This window comes from Sturnira hondurensis, unplaced genomic scaffold (assembly GCF_014824575.4).
Source record: "Sturnira hondurensis isolate 20B ecotype Veracruz unplaced genomic scaffold, ASM1482457v3 Scaffold0017436, whole genome shotgun sequence".
Taxonomy (NCBI): Eukaryota; Metazoa; Chordata; class Mammalia; order Chiroptera; family Phyllostomidae; genus Sturnira; species Sturnira hondurensis.
This window is the reverse complement of record NW_028090067.1, coordinates 15055737-15076885: the sequence shown is the minus strand read 5'-3', so window position 1 is coordinate 15076885 and position 21149 is coordinate 15055737. Positions and strand designations below refer to the sequence as shown.

Below are 21149 nucleotides of genomic sequence, written 5' to 3'. Positions count from 1 at the left end.
CTTTACAAAAATGCAGTTGAGAGGCAGATTACTTTCTAATACCGTCCTTTAACTGCAACTGCAGACTCTGACAATGGTAGAACTTAGCTAAATGAACGTCACAGGTGAGTTTAGCTTGCCTGCTATGTGATTCAGAGGCACTGCATGTTCGAGGCAGCGTGGACTGTGACCCTGCTGTCCTGTAAACACAGCAAAATGTCACTGGAAGTACAATTCAGAGACTTTCCCGCTGCCTACAAGAAAGAAAGGATTTCATGTTCAAGTTAAACATACGGTCTGATGATTCCGCTTGCTAACTTGTTTATCGTAACGGAGAAGGTAGTGGTGAAATTTTACCATTTGTTTAGTTGAATAAACAATAAACAGATCTTCTTATTTAAAATAACCAAATCTTGATTTAACAAATATGAAGAAGACAGTCTTATCTTTTATCTCTGCCACCGTTCTGTCTCTTGGTCCCAAAGTAATGTCGTGCAGAAATTACATGCAGAAGTGTATATAATTTCCCCAAATCTGTGAGTTCAAAAAGTTCAAAATCTATATTTTAATAGTTTAGTGTTGCTAAGGATTAAAACAAAAAGTCATGTACTGTGTTTGATAGAAATTAATTTTCTAAACAGGAGAATAAACCCTTCTACTTCTAACCAGCCACCTTTTCTGTTTTATTCTTTTAAATAGAACAGGTCATGCCCAAAACCTCAGTTAACAATTGTATTTTTCAGAATTCTGTGAATGTTCTTATGGTAAAAAAAAAAACAAAACCTTAAAATCATCTAGTGACTCCTTCCCACTCTGGATTATATTGTTACTATCTGGGATCCCCACTGCACCTTTCAATTCTTGGACCTTGGACCAATCACCTTAACCTTTATTAGCTCATTATCTCTGCTTGTGAAAGCAATGCATTGTGGGTATTTTTGGTTGTGTTTTTTTTTTTTTAATTACATTTCTCTGTTTACTTTGGTCAGAATTGATTGACTTGTTTTTCTGAGGTGTTGCATTGGTTCTTAAAATGCTGAATAATAATACTTTGCATGCTTGTGTGATCAGCCAAATCTTATCGCATGTCTAATGTGCAGGGTAAAAAGCAGGTGATGTATGGATATCAGAAAGAATTCACATATTACTATGAAAAGTAAAACACTAAACATAATTTTGAAGTATACTTTTACTGTGTCCTGCCTTAATGGAATTCTTTGGGTTCCATTCAGCCCCCACGCCCCCACCCACAATACACGCACCTTTTGAGACTCTTTAAAGAGAAACTCCCCGCCAAGGGCAAGCTCATTTTAAAAATACTCCAGATGTGAAAAGTTGATGTTTCCAGTCCAGCCGAGTTTCAGTACCTATCTTAGGCCCTCTGAGAAGGCTCTTGGTTGGTTTCTTCTCGCTCTACCGACCCGACCTGCGGGTGGTCGTTCCAGGTTGGCGCTCCTTTCCCTCCTCGCACGCACGTCCTAGGGCTGAGCAGCGTGCACACTCCTGCCCGTCTCCTCGCTGGCTGGCCCTGGCCCCAAGCCCAGGGCCCGTATTCATACATCACCTGCCCGTGTAGAGCGCATGTGCATGCTGCCGTCCTCAATAACCGGAATGTGTTTCTGTTCTTTTGTTTTTTTGTTTTTGTTTTTGTGTGAATTTTCTGCAGTGTGGTTTACCAGGACGGATTTTACGGTGCTGACCTCTATGTAAGTACACACACTGGGGCCTTCTCGACCCCACCCCCTGACAAGCCAGCCTTTTTTTTTCTGTTTCTTTGGTTTGGTTTGGTTTTTTTATAAATATAATTTATTTAATTTTTGTTTTCTTTTTCCTTGTGGATATATATATATTTATATATTTAGGAATGCAAGCATGCTTCTCTGCCACTGTGCTTGCCCCTGGGTGCAACAACTAAGCCTTCAGATTTCCTGACCATTGCCTGAGTCAGTCTACTGGACATATTCTTTTCCCTTCCCTCTCCCCACAGATGTTCTGTGGGTCACTAATATATCTACGAGATGATCAGGAGGTTTCAAGTCTTCCACCCCTGCCGTGCAGTGTGCGTACATAAATAACAAGGCAGCTCAGCCCCACGCCAGTTCTCCCTTTTCTGCTCTTCTTCTCATTTCACATCCCTCTTTAGATCATCACAGCTTGGACTGACGGAGAGGGCAGTAAGCTTTCTGGGTTGTGTTTTCCTCCTTGATGTGCGTTGAGAGAGCACTAGCCCATGGGAGTGAATGCAGCAGCTGATGTCGGAGAGGAGGGGTAGTGATGAGAGGAAACCAGACACTCGTTGCCTAAGGCCTTCCTCATCAGAAGGTTCGCAGCCAGTGTGTCTCTTTTCTTCAGAGCCATCTGGAGGAAAGTGAGTGGCATAGCCACCGACCTAGACTTTACTTACAAACAGAGGACTGTCTTACACGATCTGTTGATTCTGCCAGCCGTGCTACTGTGTAATCCATGATTTAACCTGTCTAGCTGTAGCTCAGTCTCTGTGATTAGTTTGTCATGTGTTATTTAAAAGATGGACCAAGCGATCTAACGACAAAGAGTTAAAGTTTGTGAGTTTTGAAGTCTTTTATTGGGACCTCTCCAAGTGATCTTTACCTGAACGCAAGGCCGGTCTATGCACCAGTCATTAAGCAACAATTTGTGAGATAAATTCTTCACTGTGAAATTATTTCTTGGGCCTAGGCTACAGTTTTCTAGAAATGCTTTCTCCACGTTTACCTCCCCAAATCAGTAAGGGTACGTTTTTAGTGAATTATTTTTCGCAATCTGCCCAAAATACCCTGGCGATCAGAAACATTTGTGCACTTTCTGAATGCACTCAGAGGCTCTGTGTGGCCCCAAGGAGAGGAGGACGCAGCCGCCCTGTGGTAAGCAGCAGCGCACGCCCGTCCTCTCCAGAGCAGGCCTTCACGTGGCCTCTGGTTTAACAGGTGCTGCAAGGCACCTTAGGCATGATTTGGCCCCAGCCCTGTCACTTCACAGATATGTTTCTCAGAGAGATTGTAACTTACTCTGGATTATGTAAATTAGTTGTGTAGCCATGCACAAGACCCAACCAATCCACATTGCATTGCCTCTCAGCATTTAATTGAAATTCACATCTCTCCTCAGATGATTTTCAAAGTATGTTCTTTTCCATGCTCACAGTGAAACTTGAGAATTAGGAAAATACATCCTAGTCTTACACCAAATTACACTTTCCTAAATGTACATATTTACATGTGGTTTTTAGCATGTACATTCTCCCACATACATTAGTATCCATATTCTCATGAAACTCATCTTTATGTTATTAAAGTTGTTGTTTTGAAATCTGGTCTGTTAGAGCACACTTTTCCATGCGAATTATTTCTTAAATCAAGTTTTTTTTCTAATATGTTCCATATATGGGGGTTTTTGAAGTATGGCTTACTTCTGCCTTATAGGGTTTGCCTACTTATTCCTTGTTAAATCAACCAACCAAATATTTGTTGATAGTTCTCTCATTTCCTTAGTTCACAGTATGTGATTTCATTAAGAGAGAGATGATTTTTCTGTACTTGCTGAGAAAATACCCTTGAATTTTTTTATCTACTTACTAGATTACAGCATCAAGCTAAACGGCAGTAATTCAGTGACCTTACCAAAATATTTGTTTGATCCATGGCCCCTTGTTAATGAAAAGAAGTAATAATAATGTTGTTATTACTCTTTTAGTTCCAATCCTAAAGCAATTACTTGGAGGAAAAAGTTGGTCATTAGGGCTGTGATAATATCCATATCCATTAATGAAAAGTAAGAATACATTAGGAGATAACTGTTGAGTGAGGCCTGACATAACCGTATCTTTCAGAACTTTATATTCCCTCTTCCATATGTGAGAGGGCAAAGATGTGTCTTAAAAACACACACACAGAGCCCTGGCTGGTGTAGCTCAGTGGCTTGAGCATGGGCCTGTGAACCAGAGGATCGCGGTTCGATTCCCAGTCAGGGCACATGCCTGGGTTGCAGGCCAGTTCCCGACAGGGGACACACAATGTATTGTGTGTCCTCGGCAGAGGCAACCATACATTGATATTTCTCTCTCTCTCCTTCCCTTCTAAAGATAAATAAATAAAATATTTTAAAAAAGAAGTTATTTGTAAAAAAAAAAAAGTTTGGGTCATCCTGAACTTAAAAAACAAACAAACATACACACACACACACAGAAACCCTGTTGTTTTACCTTGAGTTTGTTCTGTTTCTCTGTGTCCATTTTTTCCGTCTGTGGAACCCTATGGAGGTACGTTTAGCTCTTGTTTTCTCAGAAGGGCAGGTTAGAAATGGAAAGAGTGGAGGATTTATCTGGGATAGAATGTGCACTGGGCTTAGCAGATGACGTGAAGGAAAAGAGTTTGAGTTGCTGGTTTGGTTTTGTTGTGTTAATTTAGGCTATTAATTTGCAGGTTTTTAAATTTTCTTTTCTCTGTCTGTTTTTAGGCCGTAGCCCCTGCTGCCATTTTCTCCCTGTCTGTCTCTTTTATGGCACAGTCTCCTCTGCAGAACTGATCTAGCAGTTGTGCCTGTACTTTGTAAAGTGACCCCCCCATAAGGGTTGGGGATATAGCAGGTAGATCTTGTGTCCACCCTCCTCCTCACTTTTTTTGAACCAGTAGAAAAGGCACATTTCACCCTAATTCACTTTTTCATTGGGTAACAAACTGCTCCTAATGCTCATCCTTGAAAAGCATGCTTGCATCCAAAGGAAAGAAAAGGCTGGTGGGCCCCTTAGTGGGCTTTTTGTATGATTGTTTTCCTTCCACAGCTGTGTTTTTGAACTGCTCTTCCTGTGTTCTGTTATAGAATAGTCTTACAGGAACCAATCATTAGCGCTAAAATACCTCAGGTAGGAGTGCCAGTGTGACCTGCCAATCAATCAGATTGTGGATTGCAGTGAAAAAAATTGAATTATACTAACCATTCCAGCTCCACGTTAGAGATGGGAACAGAGGCTTTTTGGACAATCAAGACTTGTGAGCGTGTGATCTAAGCCCTGCTGCCTCAGCAGTGCACAGTCAAGTTCATACACGATGGCACTGCCTCCAAAATTAAGTGCCCCGTCCCATTGCCACATATCTGCACCGGGCGTGTTAGTGTACTGCCACCTCTTCTAGTCTGTCGGTCACGTTGGACATTGGTGTTTAAACTGGTCTTTTATATTTGGAGGTCTTAGCAGGTGGGGACATTTTCTTACTGTGAAAGAGGTGAGAAAAGGGAGGAAGTGAGACCTGCCCAAAGAGCGGGCTCCTGAGTCGCAGGCTGGGCCCTGCAGCAGGACCCTAGCAGTGACTGGACTCTGCTGCTGCTGCGTGAGGTTGAAGTTGCCTTCAACGTCTAGACAGGTTGGGACTCTAGAGTGGAAACACCCATTTCCCTTCCACTTCCCTTTCACCTTGTACGAGGTCAGCGAGTTCGTTTGGGTAAAGCGCACTACCAGGTTTGCTGCTCCTGGCAGCTGGATACCAGGATAGCTTTTCATAGTTCAGTTAGTTTATTTATGTCGCTCTCCAGAGAGGTTTTGGAAGTGAGTGACTTTGGGGAAACGTGGGAGAGTGGAGTGTTAGGAAGGTCACTAAAGGTGACCTCTCGTCCATCTTAGAAGTGAGAGAGAACATTTTGATGGTAGCAATTTTTTCTCCCAACCCCAATTTTAAATAGTAATAAGAGAAAATTTAAGCACTTTAGTTTTCTTCATGAGTGCCACTCTCCTAAGTCTGTGCACATCTGTCCCACTCACTCTGAAGCGAAGGTGCCGCATCGCCACGTAAGAGCTCTCCTCAGGAGCCCCTCACGGGAGAACAGTCTAGAGCAGCGCTTCTCAGTGAGGTGGGGAGGGGGCGAGGGAACGAGGGGCTGGAATCCGGTGGGGACAGCCTCGGGGACAGTCTCCTGAGTCTGAGGCCCTGCGCTCAGCCCGAGGCAGTTGGCAGGCTCTGCTGCAGCGGTTTCTGCGCTGCACCGGCCATGTCCCCACACGCCCGCGCCCGCTCTTGCTCTGTAGTCTGCGCCACGAGAGGGAACAAGCTCTCGTTCTGTCTGCTGGTCTCAAAGCCCACACTGCTCCTCAACGTCACGTAATGTCATCCTCTTCCAGGTAGAACGAAGGTGTCTTGACATCACATGCTCACCGAAGTCCTGTTTTAATGTAAACTGAAAACAAAAGTAGAACACTAAAGGCTAGGTTCAAATCCAGACAAGGGGACAGTCTGCCACTGGGACATTAGGCTAATGGAGTGACAGACACGGGTCAGATACAGGAGCGGCGATGTGTGGAGCCCTTTCACTGTGTCTCGTGTGGAACGCAGCTGCAGGAGTGTGCTGAAAAGTCCCTTGGCCAGCGTGGCAGCGCTGCAAAGCTAATTAGATGGGGACAGGTCGGGCTGAGGGCAGTAGAAAGTCGTAGGAGGTGACACTGAGCCGTGGAAAACGGAGATACTTTAACAGCAACAGAAGGATCTTAAAGGTAACAGCGTTTTCCTTCGACAAACCTGGCGTTCGAAGGCAGAGATATGCTGTGGCTATGTGGAAAGACGCTGCTTCAGCAGGAAACGTAGAGAAGAACGCTGTGCTCAGAATGCAGGGTGCTGGCAGGCGGCCAGCACGGCAGCACTCGGGGGCTGCGGGACTGAGTTCCGGCAGGGCCCGGCAGGGGGAGCAGGGGAGCGGCGTACTGCGGGGCTTCCCCAGTTGGGAAGGAGGAGTCATTCAGAAGGAATTCAAAGGAATGAGAAAGTAGTTCTTTTTAAAGAGGCACGTGTATATTTGGATCAGGCNAACGTAGAGAAGAACGCTGTGCTCAGAATGCAGGGTGCTGGCAGGCGGCCAGCACGACAGCACTCGGAGGCTGCGGGACTGAGTTCCGGCAGGGCCCGGCAGGGGGAGCAGGGGAGCGGCGTACTGCGGGGCTTCCCCAGTTGGGAAGGAGGAGTCATTCAGAAGGAATTCAAAGGAATGAGAAAGTAGTTCTTTTTAAAGAGGCACGTGTATATTTGGATCAGGCCTTAGCCACGCCAAATTTACCCGGCAATCAGGGTTCCAAAAAGCTGTCTCTGTGTGCCCTCCTATGTTAGGGTGTGCTGTGGCCATGCTAATCCCCATTTTTTGTTTTATTTCAAATCACACACAGATAGAATCTGCAAACTGCTTCAGATCAAACAGGTCTGATTGTGTGTAAATACATATGTCCTTTTTAATTTTTATTATTAATGGTTGCTTCAGTTTTGCATCGGTGCATGGTTCAAAGCAGTACACATCAGCTATTTCATGACTTCATATCTCCCGATGAATTATTTCTCCTCCTTTTTTTTGTTTGTTTGTTTGTGCAGTCAGCTGAAGAAATGTTAACATCTCACTCTAAATCTCTCAGTGGAGTCTCTGTTCCCTTCTCTGATATAACAGATGGGTTACTGCTTGTTATAATTATTAACATTGTGGTGTGGGCCAGGGCTAGGGTGGGCGAGATTCCCTATTTCTCCGGGCTGGGGAGGGGCCAGTCGTCAGGGTATGGAATGTTAACTCCAGTGGTGACTGACTGTCTCCGTACTACCAGGTCGTTGTGGCTGCACGCTCTAGTAATCGAGGCTGTGTACTTCACCGAGCTTGCGGTAGAGCCTAGGGCAAACCGCTGTCCCAAGAGAATGCTGGGATAGATAGAGTTAGCCAATACGAGTCTGAACGTGGTGATTTTGCTGGTTGTTCTAGCTCCAGATGTTGGCATGCTTAGTTTTTAATGTGATTAATAAATGTGGCGCCATATCCCCTCCCCACGCCTGAACCCTGTCTCTCCTAGCCCCTTCCCCACCCTCGTTCTTTTGGAGAACCTTAAGAAACAGTAATGAAAACCATGGTGTTTCAAACTGCACTTTGTTCTCATGTTCTACTGAAAAACTTCAGATTTGCCAGAAGTGAAATTGAGAAAAGTTTCTCAGCCTGGAATCTTTAGTCACTCCTAATTTGGAATAGAAATAAATACATCTGAATTTTCTGTGTCTGTTATATTATGTGATATAGATTGTCAAATGACCAGTTTAAAGCAGGAGCAGAACTCCGTTGGTGTGACTCAGTGGATTGAGTGCCAGCCTGCAAACCAAAGGGTCGCTGGTTTGATTCCCAGTCAGGGCACGTGCCTGGGTTGCAGGCCAGGCCCCCAGTAGGGTGTGCTCAAGAGGCAACCACACATTGACGTTTCTCTTTTTCCCTCCCTTCCCTTGTCTAAAAATAAATAAAAATTTTTCTTAAAAAGCAGGAGCAGAAATACTTTGGAATAAGACTACTTCTAAGAAGAGTAAATCTGTGACATATACCTTAGTTTTCCTAACTCGGGGTTAGTCATCATTGAGTTACCCAATTCATTTATTAGGATACTACCTGCCCATCCCACACACAGACCCCCTTTAAAGGCCTCTCAGTGACACCATTATCATAAAGTAATTAGAAAAGTACTCATCTTGAAATACTACTTTTTTTTTTTAAGAAAAGCATTAATGTAGTTTTTCTCAAAGCTGATACTCTTCACGGGCCTTTCCTTGTCTGTAAACTATTTGTGCCCCTACCCTGTTCTCCTGAATTCCAACAGCAGAGAATGCCGTCAAATTCAGCCCCCAAATTCGGAGTTCATGTGTAACAGGGGGACTCGCAGACCGACTCTGCCCGCTTCCTTCTGGCCTGGGCAGAAGCTTCTTCCCCACGGTCTGGGGGCAGTGGTTCTGTGGGACGCCTCCTTCAGAAGTTCTTTCTTCCAGAAATGGTGTGATGCAGCTCAGAGCCGTGCTGGGCTGCCGCGCTCCCCGGGGTCTCTGTCGCAGGGAGGCTGGCGGCACCCGTGAGCCTCACACACAGAGCTTCGTATTGTAAATGTCTTCCTGGAGAAAACAGAGGCTGGGCTTTGATTGCTTTTATTACCTCAACTTTTTATATTTTTAAAGATCATTTTGGTGTTTGAGGGAATGTTAGAGACAAACCACGTGAGGCTGGTTACCGCACTCACCTGGTTTGCAAAGATGGTTTTCCAAAGATAACCCTGCTGTGGATTTTGAGGTAGCAAACTTTTAACTCGAAATTCATGGAGCCGACTCCTGTTACAATGAAAAGTGGAGCCTTTAAGGTTCGCTTAAAGCTTAAAATTTCAACTCTAATTATCCGCTTGTTGCTTTAACAAATGCTTTTATTGCTTTATTTCTTCTTTCAATATTTAAGAAAGAAACACAGAGAACCCTACGTAATACATACGCGTATGTGCTGCAGCCAGGATGTAGGTACAGCCTTGCCCAGGTCGGTCCGGCCCGCCGTTCCCACGGCGCTGCCGAGAACTGACAGGAGCAGCTGCTGGAACAGAGCCTCCGCACTCCCTGCCGCGGCCCTGTTCGTTACCCTGTCACTGCGAGTGTGTGGTGCCACGAGTGAGCGTGGTCCTACTGCTGTGAGTGTCCGTGAAGTAACTGGTACTTGAGGAGTAAATGTTTACTCCTCTACGCCTTTCTCTGGGAGAATGACGAAGGAGTGATATATAACCACTGACAGCTAATCGGGTTTTTTAATGCACATGTGAAGCTACTTTTGATGACATCAGGCAGTTACATTTAAAAAGCAAGAGTAAGTTTTCTTCCACAGTGAAGTTTCTTCAGTTAGAGAAAGCATAAATTATGTAAGAAGGGAGCAAAAAGCTTTAGAAGCCAGCAAGAGATTACAGATATTTCCAAAATAAGACTTCAGAAATGAAAGCAACAAGCTAGAAACTGCCACATCAGATGGCTAAGAAGAGCAAGGGTCCCACTAGAAAATGCTTGTTATTGTTCCTAGGACATTACACAGAAGGAAATGTGAAATTCCTTGCATGGGTTTAGCCAGACTTGAACACTGGAAGGAACAGGAAGTGGCGAGTGCGGGGCGGAAAGCTGCTGGTGTCGGAGCAGCAGACGCACTAGCCCGCAGCCGCACGGCGTGCGGTCGCTCCCCCTGGAAACTCCGTCAGAGCAGGCCTGCTGAGCATAGTTATGTCTGGTGGGAAAGGCAGTGCTGAAAACTCACACCTGAATTACATTTCGATAAAATAGATGAATTCTGGAAGGGTGAGGAAGAAGCAAAAGGGAGGGCTTGCCCCTTGGCGCTAGCCTGTCCCAAGGCATCTGTGCACCGCATTCTGGAGGACCCGTGGTCCACCAGCCGGGAGAGCCTGCGCAGTGTGGTTCACTGAGGCTGGGGCGAAGTGTCCTAAGGACTGAGAGGCTGTGTGAGTCACTGGGAGAGAAGCCCCCCAGCCTGCTCTTCAAACAGGATGTGAGGATCCAGAATCCTTTAGGGAAAGACTAGATGCTTGGGGTGGGGGATTCTCAGCCTGTTTGAATCTGGCCAAAGGGGCGTCAGCCATCTGCCGTCTGGTCTGCCTGAGTCTGAAATACAGATGGGAGTCAGCAGACTTTTCCATGGAGGGCCGAGTGGTGAATATTTTCGGTTTTGTAGGTCGTATGGTCTCAGAAACAGGCGCCGAGTTCCATTGGCTCGCAGGCTCAAGTTTGCCAGCCCTGGTCTAGCCTGGTTTTCCCTTCTAAAGACCGCCTATCTTAGCCTCTGACAGATGCACAAGGTTGACACAGCGCAGCTCTGCGTGGGCCTGTGTCATGTCTGTGGTCCCTCAGCAGTCAGTCAGTCCGCGTGTGCATCAGGGGGTCTGAGGTGAACGTGTAGAAGCCCAATGTGTTTTCAGTCTGCAGTTGATACTTCTGTCACAGTTCTCCCAACTTTCTGTAACTATTTCCCCTGTTGGAAGTTCCAGCAGAGACTGAAGACAGACCAAAAACCATGTCTTCATTTCTTAAATTTGAGAACAGGTACTACCAAGACGGTTCATTTTTGTCACCGTCACAAATTGGAAAGCAAAGCCCTGGCTTACTCTCTTGCACTAGAGAAATAACATGCAGACTGATGCAGTTTGAAACATCCTCTTCCCACGTGTGTGTCTCTGTTCGTGTCCCCCTGTGTCCGTCTGTCTGCGTGTGGGTGGGTGTGTGTTCACCTGTGCTGGCGGGGGGAGAGGTAGCTGTAAAGTCAGTTCTCTTCTCTCCTGTAGGGCGGATACGCAGCCTACAGGTATGCACAGCCTGCCACTGCAACCGCGGCCACCGCTGCTGCGGCCGCCGCAGCCGCCTACAGCGACGGGTACGTACGCCGCCCGGAGTGTCACCGCCCATCCGCCCTTCCCCGTTCCAAAACGGTGCCGGGTGCCTGGGGCTGCCCACAGACCGGCCTTCCCCTCGTGGCCTCTGTCCCGCCAAAAGCATGTGGCCCTGGCTCCTTTGACCCCAGTTCCCCCTTTGTCACCCCCAGCCCCCATCTTTTCCATTTCGGAGAAGTACTTCAGAATTTTAGAAAACTGTTTAGAAGTAGAAATCGAAAGGTTTTTTTTATTCTGCCAGTTTTCTGATAACACTCCAAGACCGAGTCACTCACAAGCCCTTAGTGCAGCGAGGCCTTTCGTTTCGGGGGGTCACTGCCTTTCCCTCGTCTCCCTGACTGTACCTCTTCTTTCCAGTTATGGCAGGGTGTACACAGCTGACCCCTATCATGCCCTGGCCCCTGCCGCTAGCTATGGAGTTGGCGCTGTGGTAAGTCTATGTCCAGTTTCTGTAAAAACATTTTACTCCTTCTAACTTTTACCTGCAGACTAAGAAAGATCTAGGGAGGTGGTACTTTAGCCCTTCTTCCATCGCCAGAGTATTAAAACCACACAGGACTGCCTGGAGAGTTCATGTACCTTCTTTCCCTGGGTATCATTGTGCGAGCCACACGTCCCGGTCAAGGACAGCAGAAAGGACCGCATAGTGACAGTCTGCCCTGAGTAACTCCATTGTTTGGGAGGGAAGGAAGGGAAAGAAGGGACAGGCTCCTGTTTTCCACTGACTCAGATGTACCGGTGGCATAGTTCTAAAGGCAGGATACGCTGCAATTTTCACAGTAAGCCTTTTGAAAGACTTGTTCTGTATGACTTTGAAATGCAGGTGCCGAAGGTTGGCCCTGCTGTTCTTAAGTCTTCTGGTGGATAGTCCTAGAAACCACCAAGCCATCAGCTCACAGAGACGTTTCATTAGTGACACTTGTGGGAAAATGGTCTTTTCGTAGACGTACAGAGCTCTTCTCAAATGCCCCCCCACCCCCCACCAACACCCATTCCCCACTGTCAGCCTGGACACTGGCTCCAGTGAAGACCACGCCTCTGCAGTGACACCTTCTGTTGGGAGAAACTCTCTGCGGTCCAAACGGCAGCTGGCGCTGCCTGGGCACACGGATAGAGGCTTCTGAGAGGGAGGCGGAGTGACGGGTCGGACTGAGACTGAAAGGGCAGGAGAGAGCCTGTCACTGCCTCACACCAGGTTTCCACCGGCGAAGATTTGGGGGAGGAAGTAGCAGGTCCCGCGTGGAGGGTGGAGGGTGGAGGTTCGGAACTGAGGTAGAGACGTACAATATAAAGAAAGTGATGAAGTTCCTAAGGCGTTACTTAGAGCCAACATGATACAAGTCGTGTACTAAAAAGAATGAACCAAAGAGCACTGTGTTCCTAGGGATACTTTATAAAAAAGAGAGGCTGGTGGGTAAAGGTAAAATGCTGGAGTAAAGCCCAGTTAGGGCCCAGTTGTACATGCCTGTTAACATGGGCAAGTCAAGAAACAACTTACTGGTGCATTTTACAGATTCTAGAGGAGAGAGGCTTTGTTAGTTGAAAGATTGATTCAAGTGTAAATCCGACTCTCTCAAACATGGGATGTGAAGAGAGAGTGGTCAGAAGCAACATGTTCTCTGTCGACAGGTAATGTGTTCGAGGGTCACAACTGCAGTGATGTGATAATCAAGGTGGAAGACCCATGGCTTTAAAAATCAAAGTATATACAGGCCTGGTTCCAAACTGGGTAGACTTTCCCTTCTGTGCTGATTCATGTAAACAATGAAATGGACCATTAGCATACCCTCTCCTTGAGAATATCGGGTTAGCAAGATGTCCTGGGCTCTGGTTTGAGCATCTTAGAAGCAAGAAGTGGGCTTCCCAACCTCACTGCACCGGGCAGCCTCTGATCGGGTGCTTCGAAGCTTCTAAGGAAGCTGTTGTTCTAGACCCCTTCTCAGGACAGTTTTCTTTATTTCTAATGCTTATCTCATCAACTGTTTAATTGTTTTTGTCTTTAATTACCGCAGGCGAGTTTATACCGAGGTGGCTACAGCCGATTTGCCCCCTACTGAAGTGACGTGAGACCCCTGCAAATGGGACAGCCCCCCAGTTCATGAGGCCTGGCTATTGCAATATTTACTAGTAGAGGAACTCTATAGCAAGATGAAGAGGAAAAACAAACAAAATGAAAAAACACAAAAAAGAATACTTTTTTATACCTCACTATGTTCTTTGAATATGTATTTTTCCTTTAAATTTCTGCCTTTAATTCTTTTGTTCCAAAGATTGTGCATTTTTTCTTTTTTCTTTTCTTTTTTTTTTTTAACTGTGGTAAAAAAATGCATTTCCATGTCTGTATGTCCGTGCTTAGCTTATTCTGTCCATCCCGGAAGAGGCAGTTAGTGATGGAGGAAAGACGTTAGGAGCTGAGGATGCATCTGATCAGAAATCAGCAGACAGAGTTACCAAAGTGCGTCTGGTGCTGCGTGGCCGGGCACGAGCGGAAGCGGAAGAGATCTTTCTGCGACGGGATATTCTTCTGGTCTTCTGAGTTTCCGGTCTTTGGCAGGCAGTTCTGATCGGCTGTGGCTGGAATCCACATGCTGATGAGATGGTAGGAATGTGTGCTTGCAAAGCAGGAGAATTAAAAGGACACTTTGCTCTCCTCTCCCCCCACCCCGCCCCCCGTCTTCTCCATTCTTCTTACAATCATCTTAAACGCACAGCCTGAGAGTTGGCCTAGTTTTTGGAATTATAGTATTAACATTTCCAAACATGCTCTCAGACTGGGGACAATAAACACCTCATTAGGAAACCAATCTCAGAGTGAACTCGAGTATGAAAAAGATTCTTTTCTTTCTTGCCATCCTAGCGTTCCTGCTGGGCTTCTTCCCTTTTAATTGAACCGCAGCTTGGCCCATCTATCGTTTTATTAACACCCTGTTCCCATCTCCTCAAGATTCAGGAATTTAGGGCCCAGGGACAGAAGAATAACCACAGAGCCAGTGGCCAGATGTCCTCCCGCGCGTGGCTTGAGGACGAAGGGCAAACCGTCAAGAGCCAGCGCGGAGGGTAAGGGCGTTAGGCACTCTGATGTCCCCGGTCTTTCTCTTTCATCAGAAAGTCAGTACAAAGCGTAAGACATGTAATAAAGACTCTTGGCACAAGATAAAGCTCCGAGTCCTGGTCAGCTGCCCCTGGCCGCTTGCTAGCCCAGGCACTCGAGGGCCGGCAGAGGCACTTTGCACCAGCTCCAAAGCCATAGGAATTCTTGTCGTCCCGAGCCTTTGTGAGTCACTTCTCTCACTAGTCTTAAGCCCTCGTGTCCGTCCCACCCAGCTTCTCATGTCCAAAGACACCCCCTGAGCTCCTGGACCACTTGGTGCCACAAACACTGCAGGACGTGCGGAGGGATGAGGTGGCCGTGGCAGCGAGTTGCAGCTCCTGCTGCCTGGCTTCAGCTTTGTGTGTGTTACCAAGGTGGGGGAGAAGGTGTTGCTCTTCTAGCTCTTGGCTGTTGATGATAAAGGCGAGGGTCCTGCGGCAATTCCACAGTGAAGGCCTTAGAGAATGGCAAGTGCACGGTCTGTCTGGCTCCCTGGTCTGTTCACATGGGCACTGGGGTGACCTTTCACCCAAGGGAGAGCTGTTCAAGGGAGCAGTTCAGAGACACGGACCTTCGGGTGTGTGATGGGTTTGGTCTGGGTTGGCTTTCCTCCTGCCGCCACTCGTACTTGGCAGGTTCCCGATGCATGTCTCAGTTCGAATGGCTGGCGTGCGACAGTGCCGAGTGTTCTTTGTCAGCACGGCACTGCATCTGGGAGGGCCGGCGTGTTGCTGTAACACACACGCCTGCCCCTCCTCAGAACCCTGTCTCGCCTGGTAACCGGAGAGGCCAGCCCTGAAACTGGGAACAGCGAGGGCGCCGGAGGCCGCGGTGCAGTTCTCGTTGATTCTGGAGAGGAATGCATAGGACGGGGGCACCCCACTGCCCAGTCCACTGGCCACTTTTTAAGGGTTCCCCTCCCCAAGCCAAAGTTTGGTTTGTTGCTGTTAAGACAATTTTTGTTGTATGTATATAAATATTTTAGTTGAGAATGAGGGAGTGGGGCTTTCACAGTTCTACAGAATGGGGGCAGAGAGGAATTTTTCTTTTTCTTTTTTTTTTTTTGCTTTTGTTTTGAGGGAGAGCTTTTACTGACGAAACAAACTGATGGAAATTTTGTGTCATGTTCAAAGAGGGGCCATTCTCACAAAATGGCAGGACACTCCTGGGTGGGGCCAGGCCACGTTGTAAAGCGTCGTGCCTGCAGCAGGGAGGGGAGCGCGGCGGTGAATCCGGGAGTCTTTCCCTTCTTTTCTCCAGGAAGCGGCGAGGGTGATGGGAAGGGAAGGGAAGGCGGCTTCCACACCCTTTAGAAGAGGCAGGAGCTTGAGCGAGGGGCACCTTTTGTGCCTTTCAGTCCAGCTGGTTCTGGCTGAGGGTCCGAGGGCCAACTCCGAGCATCCCGGTGGGCTTCTGCTGCACTCCCGGGGTTCTGGGGACACTGCACCCTCGGCCCACTTTCCTGAGGAGGACGAAACCGAGCTCGGCTTTTCTCTAAAGGGCCTTCAGTGTCCTGTGTCCGCCCTGAGAACCGGGACTCTCGGAAGGCCCTGGATTTGACGGTGTCAACCTCCCATCTACCTTGAACGTTGAGGCTCCATCAGAGGCAGGTTCCTCAGAGTCAGTGTCCGTGGGTGCCTGACTCAGGTTCCGCCCGGACTAAGGCACAGTCAGAAGAGTCAGGCATCTTGTGAGTTTGTTGGAGGGCGCTGGGCAAGAACCCGAAACACTCACTGATGCTGAAGCGCAGCGCAGGAATGATCCCAGCAGCTCTCTGTAGCTCCTCTGTGAACTTTCTTTACTGAAAATCTTTCTTACTCGGAGAAGCTGGGCTCCCTTAAGGAGACTAGTGGAAACTTTCATCTGAATTGGCCTCTTTCAGCCCAGACAGCCGCCCTTAGGTCTCTCCCAGAGTCCCTCGTGTTACGTGTCGCCCGGCTCTGTTAACCCGGATCATCCGCGGTGATGCCTCGTGTTCCTCAGGCCCTCGGGCTCTACGGGACCCGCCCTCGCATGACCCTTCAGCAGCCACGGTCAGAACGGGGCTGCCTTCACTTTTCCTTGAGAAAGAAGAGGACCAGGGCTGGACTCTCGGTCTGGGGCAAGCTAGTGGCCATCTCTTCCTTAGAAATGAGTGACAGCGACTTTTGCTCAACAGTGCGACTCCTCAGGGGCTGAAACTGCTCTCAGTTTAGGTTGTACTTTCCTAGGGATACAGCAGATAAGTCCTCGAATCGCCATCGCCCCGTGACTGGGCACGTAGCCTCCAGATGGGAGGGGGTGGAGGCCAGGGGTGGAAGCAGCCCCGGGGGTCTGCACGGAAAGGGCTCGATCCCTCGCTCTTCCCTGCAGCGGGAGAACAGGGCCAGGTGAGCGGCAGACTGGAAGGCACTAGATGCGGAAGGAGGGAGAGGGGACACCAACCCCCCCCCTTTCCCAAGTCAGGCCACCTCTCTGCTACTTGCAACCCTCTAGCACAGTGACATTTGCAGAATTGCAGACCCCCCCACCCCAGGTGATAGGGGGAAAGGGACTTTGCGGGGGTGGACAAGGGTTATTGGTGTTTTAAAAGCATAAGTTACCTGTTTGCACTGTTTTAAGGTAGGAAGAATATAGTGGGCAAGGTGAACATCAAGCGTAAATTTGTGTTTTTACTTTGTCATGCTCTTGAAAATGTCTGACCATTTGTAGCGTGTACCCACCCGTGAGACCTGAGTCTCTGTTGCATAGAACACTTTTTTTTTGAACTGTTACTATCTAAAAGCCTCTTCCCTCCGTTTGCCCGTTCCTCTGTACTCCCTTCAGACTTGCTTCACTGATCCACCAGGCAGTAGCCATCCGAGAGCTGGAGCAGGAAGCAGGGCCCTCGCCAAGTCGGCTCTGGGGTCCTGAGCCAGCACATGCCCTCTGGTTCAGTGAGCTCGGTGGAGTCCCTGGCACCTGACTTTGAAACGAGACCTGCAGACCAGGCTGCAGCGGGTCCTCAGATCCCCGAACCCCACGAGGAGCCACGGCGGGGAGGCGTCCTGGAGTATCGGGGTTGGCTACTAGCTGAGTTCTCGTCCACGTTACCGGCACTGTAGCCAGTCACAGTTCACTCAGGAAAACGGTCGGTCACTTCAGCCATGGTAGTGCTGGTTGGCAGGGATTGGTAACCGAGAGAACTGTTCGTCAGCCAGCACTCAACCTTGCCTTTAAGGAGACGGCCAGCAAGGGGCGCGGGCCCCCGGCCGGCAGCCACGTGGGTGCCAGTGTGGCGAGGGCTCAGCTCGCACTGGCAGGCAGAAAGGGAACGCCGGTTCTCTTTCCTCTCCCCACCCCTGCCCCCGTTACCAACACCAGATTCCCAGGGGGCCGTGAGTTTTTGGGTTTTTAAAAACTGTTTGGTTTGGTTTTTCCCGGGGCTTACGTGCTTTAAGCAATGCCTAGACCCCACCGAGACCCCGAGCGCGGTTGTTTCCTTGTATTTTTCTGTTCACAGTATTTGTGTGTGTGTGTGCTTGTTTCGGCAGCTCCTTTGGCTGTATTATATATCGAGTGATGAATTGACCCACTTTTCCCCTAAAGGACATGAGTTGTTTTTCTTGTGTTACAATTCTGCTTGTGAAAAGCTGGAGCAAGCCTGGGGCTGACCCACCTGAGTGAGGCCCGCAGAGCGCCAAGAGCTGGCGCACTGCCAGGGACAGGCCCACCGGCCTGCGTCTCCGGGCTCTTCAGCCCAAACCTTTGCAAGGCTGAAAATGCCACAGAACTTCTCCTCCTCTTCCCCACCCCATCACCGCCCCCCAAATGGCAGGGATTGAACCATCCCTACATGCAACACGCAGTTTCTCCGGCCCTTCCCGTTGCCATGGCAGAAACAGGTACCTTCGGGGCGCGGGGGTATCACCTGGGATGCTTGTATAACTGACCACCTCACCATCTCCGCCCTCCCCGGAATCACTTTCTGGGACACCCGAGCTGCTTGCCCAGGGTCCTGTTTCCCTGCCGACTCCAGAGAAGCACCCCAGGGCTTTGCGACAGTCTCCGATCCCCACCCCCTTGTTAAGAATCATATTGTATAGTAGCTTTCAGACCGTACAGTATTCATTGGGTTACTCCTATTATTATCAAGTAGCTGGAATTGTGAAGGTCGGAGTAGTTAGATCTTTAGCTTTTATTCCTTATTTTTTTTGTATTACTATCCATGTGTATAAATTATTGATCATGTTGCTGGCTTTTATAAACTCTAAGCGAAGGGAGAGCTCTGCCTCTGCCTTTGCCGATGGTAATGAAGCACTGTTTTTAAATAAAAGAGAGAAACACCGCCCCTCGGCCTGTGTGTGTTGATCCGTCACCCTGTGGGTCCTGGAGGCTGAAAGGTTCCACTCGTGTTTGACTTGCGGTGAAAAGACGCATAGAAGTGGGGTAGTGGCTCTTCCTAAACGTGAAGCCCCCGGCTCCTGCCCCTTGGGAGCAGTGGGCTTTGCAGATGCTGCCCTGTGCTGTTTGTGCTGCTTTCGGCCTCTGCCTGGCCTGTGTCCTCAGCAGGGCCTCCTGGGGCCCGGTCCATCCACTTGGCCTTCTGGGCCTTGGCACTGCCCTCCCTGGGTGCCGGCCTCCACCAGGCTCCTGAGCCTTCTCCCTACCTGTGGTGGGAACCATTCCTCCGAAGGTCCCACCTGGCCCTTTCCTTCCCCACCTGTGCTTTCCCAGCCGTCCTTCCTGCCAGAAATTCCCAAACCTCTGACCACCTCCGCCAATCTCCAACTCCTAACTTCACCTCTCTCGGATCATCTTCCTCCGTAGCAGAGAAGATGGGGGCTGCCTCCGGAGGCCCTGGGGGCCTGCTGGGCTAGTGGGGCCACACACCTAGTGGCGTTCTAGCCTTCTCTCCTCCTGGAAGAGCCGCGCTCACTGGGTGCCGGCCCTCCCCACCTTCTCGGGCCTCGCTTTGCCATCCCCTTCGTGGTTAACCTCTGCCTTCTAGTCCCTGCAGCATTTGCATAGGCTTAACTCTTCACACATGTAAACAAGTGCTGTTCAAGACCCCAGGCCCTCTCCGGCAGGGCACACTTCTGATACAAGTCCGCCCCTGAGTGCACCTGCTCTTCCCCTCCTGCCGTCCAGCTTCCTCCCTCCAGACCCCGAGCAGCCCATGTGATGACAGCAAGTGGACACTGGGGGCGCTTCTGTGGATGGTGGCCTTCAGACCTGCCCAGTGTTCTAAGACCTTCCGCTGGCATGCTGGGCCATGGCAGGATGCGGGGGGGGGGGGGGGGGGGGGGGGGGGGGGGGGGGGGGGGGTGAGTGCCCCCACTGCTGCCGCCAGAGACGAGCCAGCCGGCTGGCCTTGTCCGCCTCGCTGGCCTCTGCCTCTGTGGTTTCGCCAGCGGCACCCTCTGCCTCCATTGGGTCTCCACACAGCACTGTTAGACTGAAAAGTGCGTCTTTCTGTGCTTCTGGACGGAACACGCCCCTTCAGTGCCAAGAGCTTAGCGGGGCCAGCGAGGCTCCAGGCATGTGCTCCCCACTGGCTTGCCTGCTGCCTGCACCAAAACAGAAGGCCCTGGGGTCAGCAGCTTCGTCCTGGTCACTGCTGTCTCCAGCGCCTAGCACATGTGAGCATTCCATAAACATTAGTTGAATTACTTTTTAAAATTTTTTTGAAGCAACAGTTTCTGGCCTGCCTCCCTCTGTGTTGGTGCCCCTGGTCATCATGGCTCTTCCAGAGCACTGCCGAGGTCCCGTCCCATACCTCCCGCCAGCTGTCCCTGCAGCTCTGAGGCACGGCGTGGGCCACGCTCCCCTTGGTCGCTTTGGCTCCTGCACATCTTGCTAGGCATGCGTGCAGCTGTCAGGGCCCTGACCACCCCTTCCCCGCCTTTTCAGGGCTCGTGTCTGCACCAAGTAACCCCGAGGATGAGGGATCCATCCTTCCGGGACAGAGGACGAGCTTACTCACTATTGTACCTGCTAAGAAAGGTGGATGTTGTGTAACTCAGCTGCATGCCAGCACCCACCCGGGCCCATGTCACCTTCCCCACACCCCTGGGGCTTGGGCCCGGGGGCACTGCCCTCTCCACTGTGAGCGACCCAGCCCTTCGTCCCTGATCCAGTCCTGTGCCTTCTGCCAGAACCCACGCAACAGTCACATGAGCCCTACGGTGCTGGAAGCACTCAGTCACTGAAAGAATGGCCTGGCCTCTGCTTCCAGAATCTTCCTCTAGTCAGTCCGCCTCCACACTTGCACCTGGATTCTCCTAACATAAATATGCCCATATCCTCCCTCTCAGAATCCCTGAGAAATTGCCACTTTTCTACGTTCAAATCCTAAATTCCCTAGGAAGGCACTGAATGAAGGCCTCCCCACAATGGTCTCAGTCCACCTCAGCCCCCAGTTTCTGTGTGGCCTCTGCCCCGTCACCAGAGCCTGTCCCCCAAGATGAGCGTGCCTCTTCACCCCTTGTCTTTCCTCCTACAGCCCCTGCCCCCAGTGAAGTCGCCCTCAACCTGGGCCCCGCTCAGGTGTCACCTGGACCTCGTGCACCTGCTGCTCAGCTTCCATGCCTGTCAGGGCTCCTGCCACGCCAACCTCCGCCATCGGGCTTAGGGCTGGCTGCCAGCCCAGCCTGAAGGCGTCCCAAGTGTCCTGTCTTCAGCACAGAGTACGCTCTTTACATGTTTTATTTGGTTGGCTCAAACTTCTTCCACCCACAAAACTTCCTGTTCGACAGGCTGTCCCTGAGTCTTGTCTTTGAGCCAGGCCCCACCCAGGCCTGCAGCATCTGTTCCCCCCATGAACGCTGGCCGGCGACGTGTGGCCGTGTGTCAGCCCCACTTGGGGGCAAGACCCGGAGCAGCCGGGGTTTCTGTGAGGGAAGGTGCACCTGTCCC

The 21149-nt window shown here is 49.8% G+C and overlaps 1 protein-coding gene across 16 annotated transcripts in view; it reads left to right on the top strand.

The window, feature by feature from the left end:
- RBFOX2 (RNA binding fox-1 homolog 2) overlaps nucleotides 1-14246 on the top strand; it is a 255262-nt gene extending 241016 nt beyond the window's left edge. For 9 of the 16 annotated variants that reach the window (XM_037068251.1, XM_037068250.1, XM_037068246.1 and 6 more), the window contains 4 exons: nucleotides 4816-4858; nucleotides 11078-11166; nucleotides 11540-11612; nucleotides 13195-14246. In XM_037068251.1, the coding sequence (XP_036924146.1) occupies nucleotides 4816-4858; nucleotides 11078-11166; nucleotides 11540-11612; nucleotides 13195-13239 (250 nt within the window). In that variant the 3' untranslated portion in view covers nucleotides 13240-14246. Of the gene's footprint in view, nucleotides 1-1645; nucleotides 1686-4815; nucleotides 4859-11077; nucleotides 11167-11539; nucleotides 11613-13194 lie in introns of those variants that run through there. The other 7 variants (XM_037068247.1, XM_037068242.1, XM_037068245.1 and 4 more) reach the window with 3 other exon arrangements.
- The last annotated feature ends 6903 nt before the right edge of the window (nucleotides 14247-21149 follow it).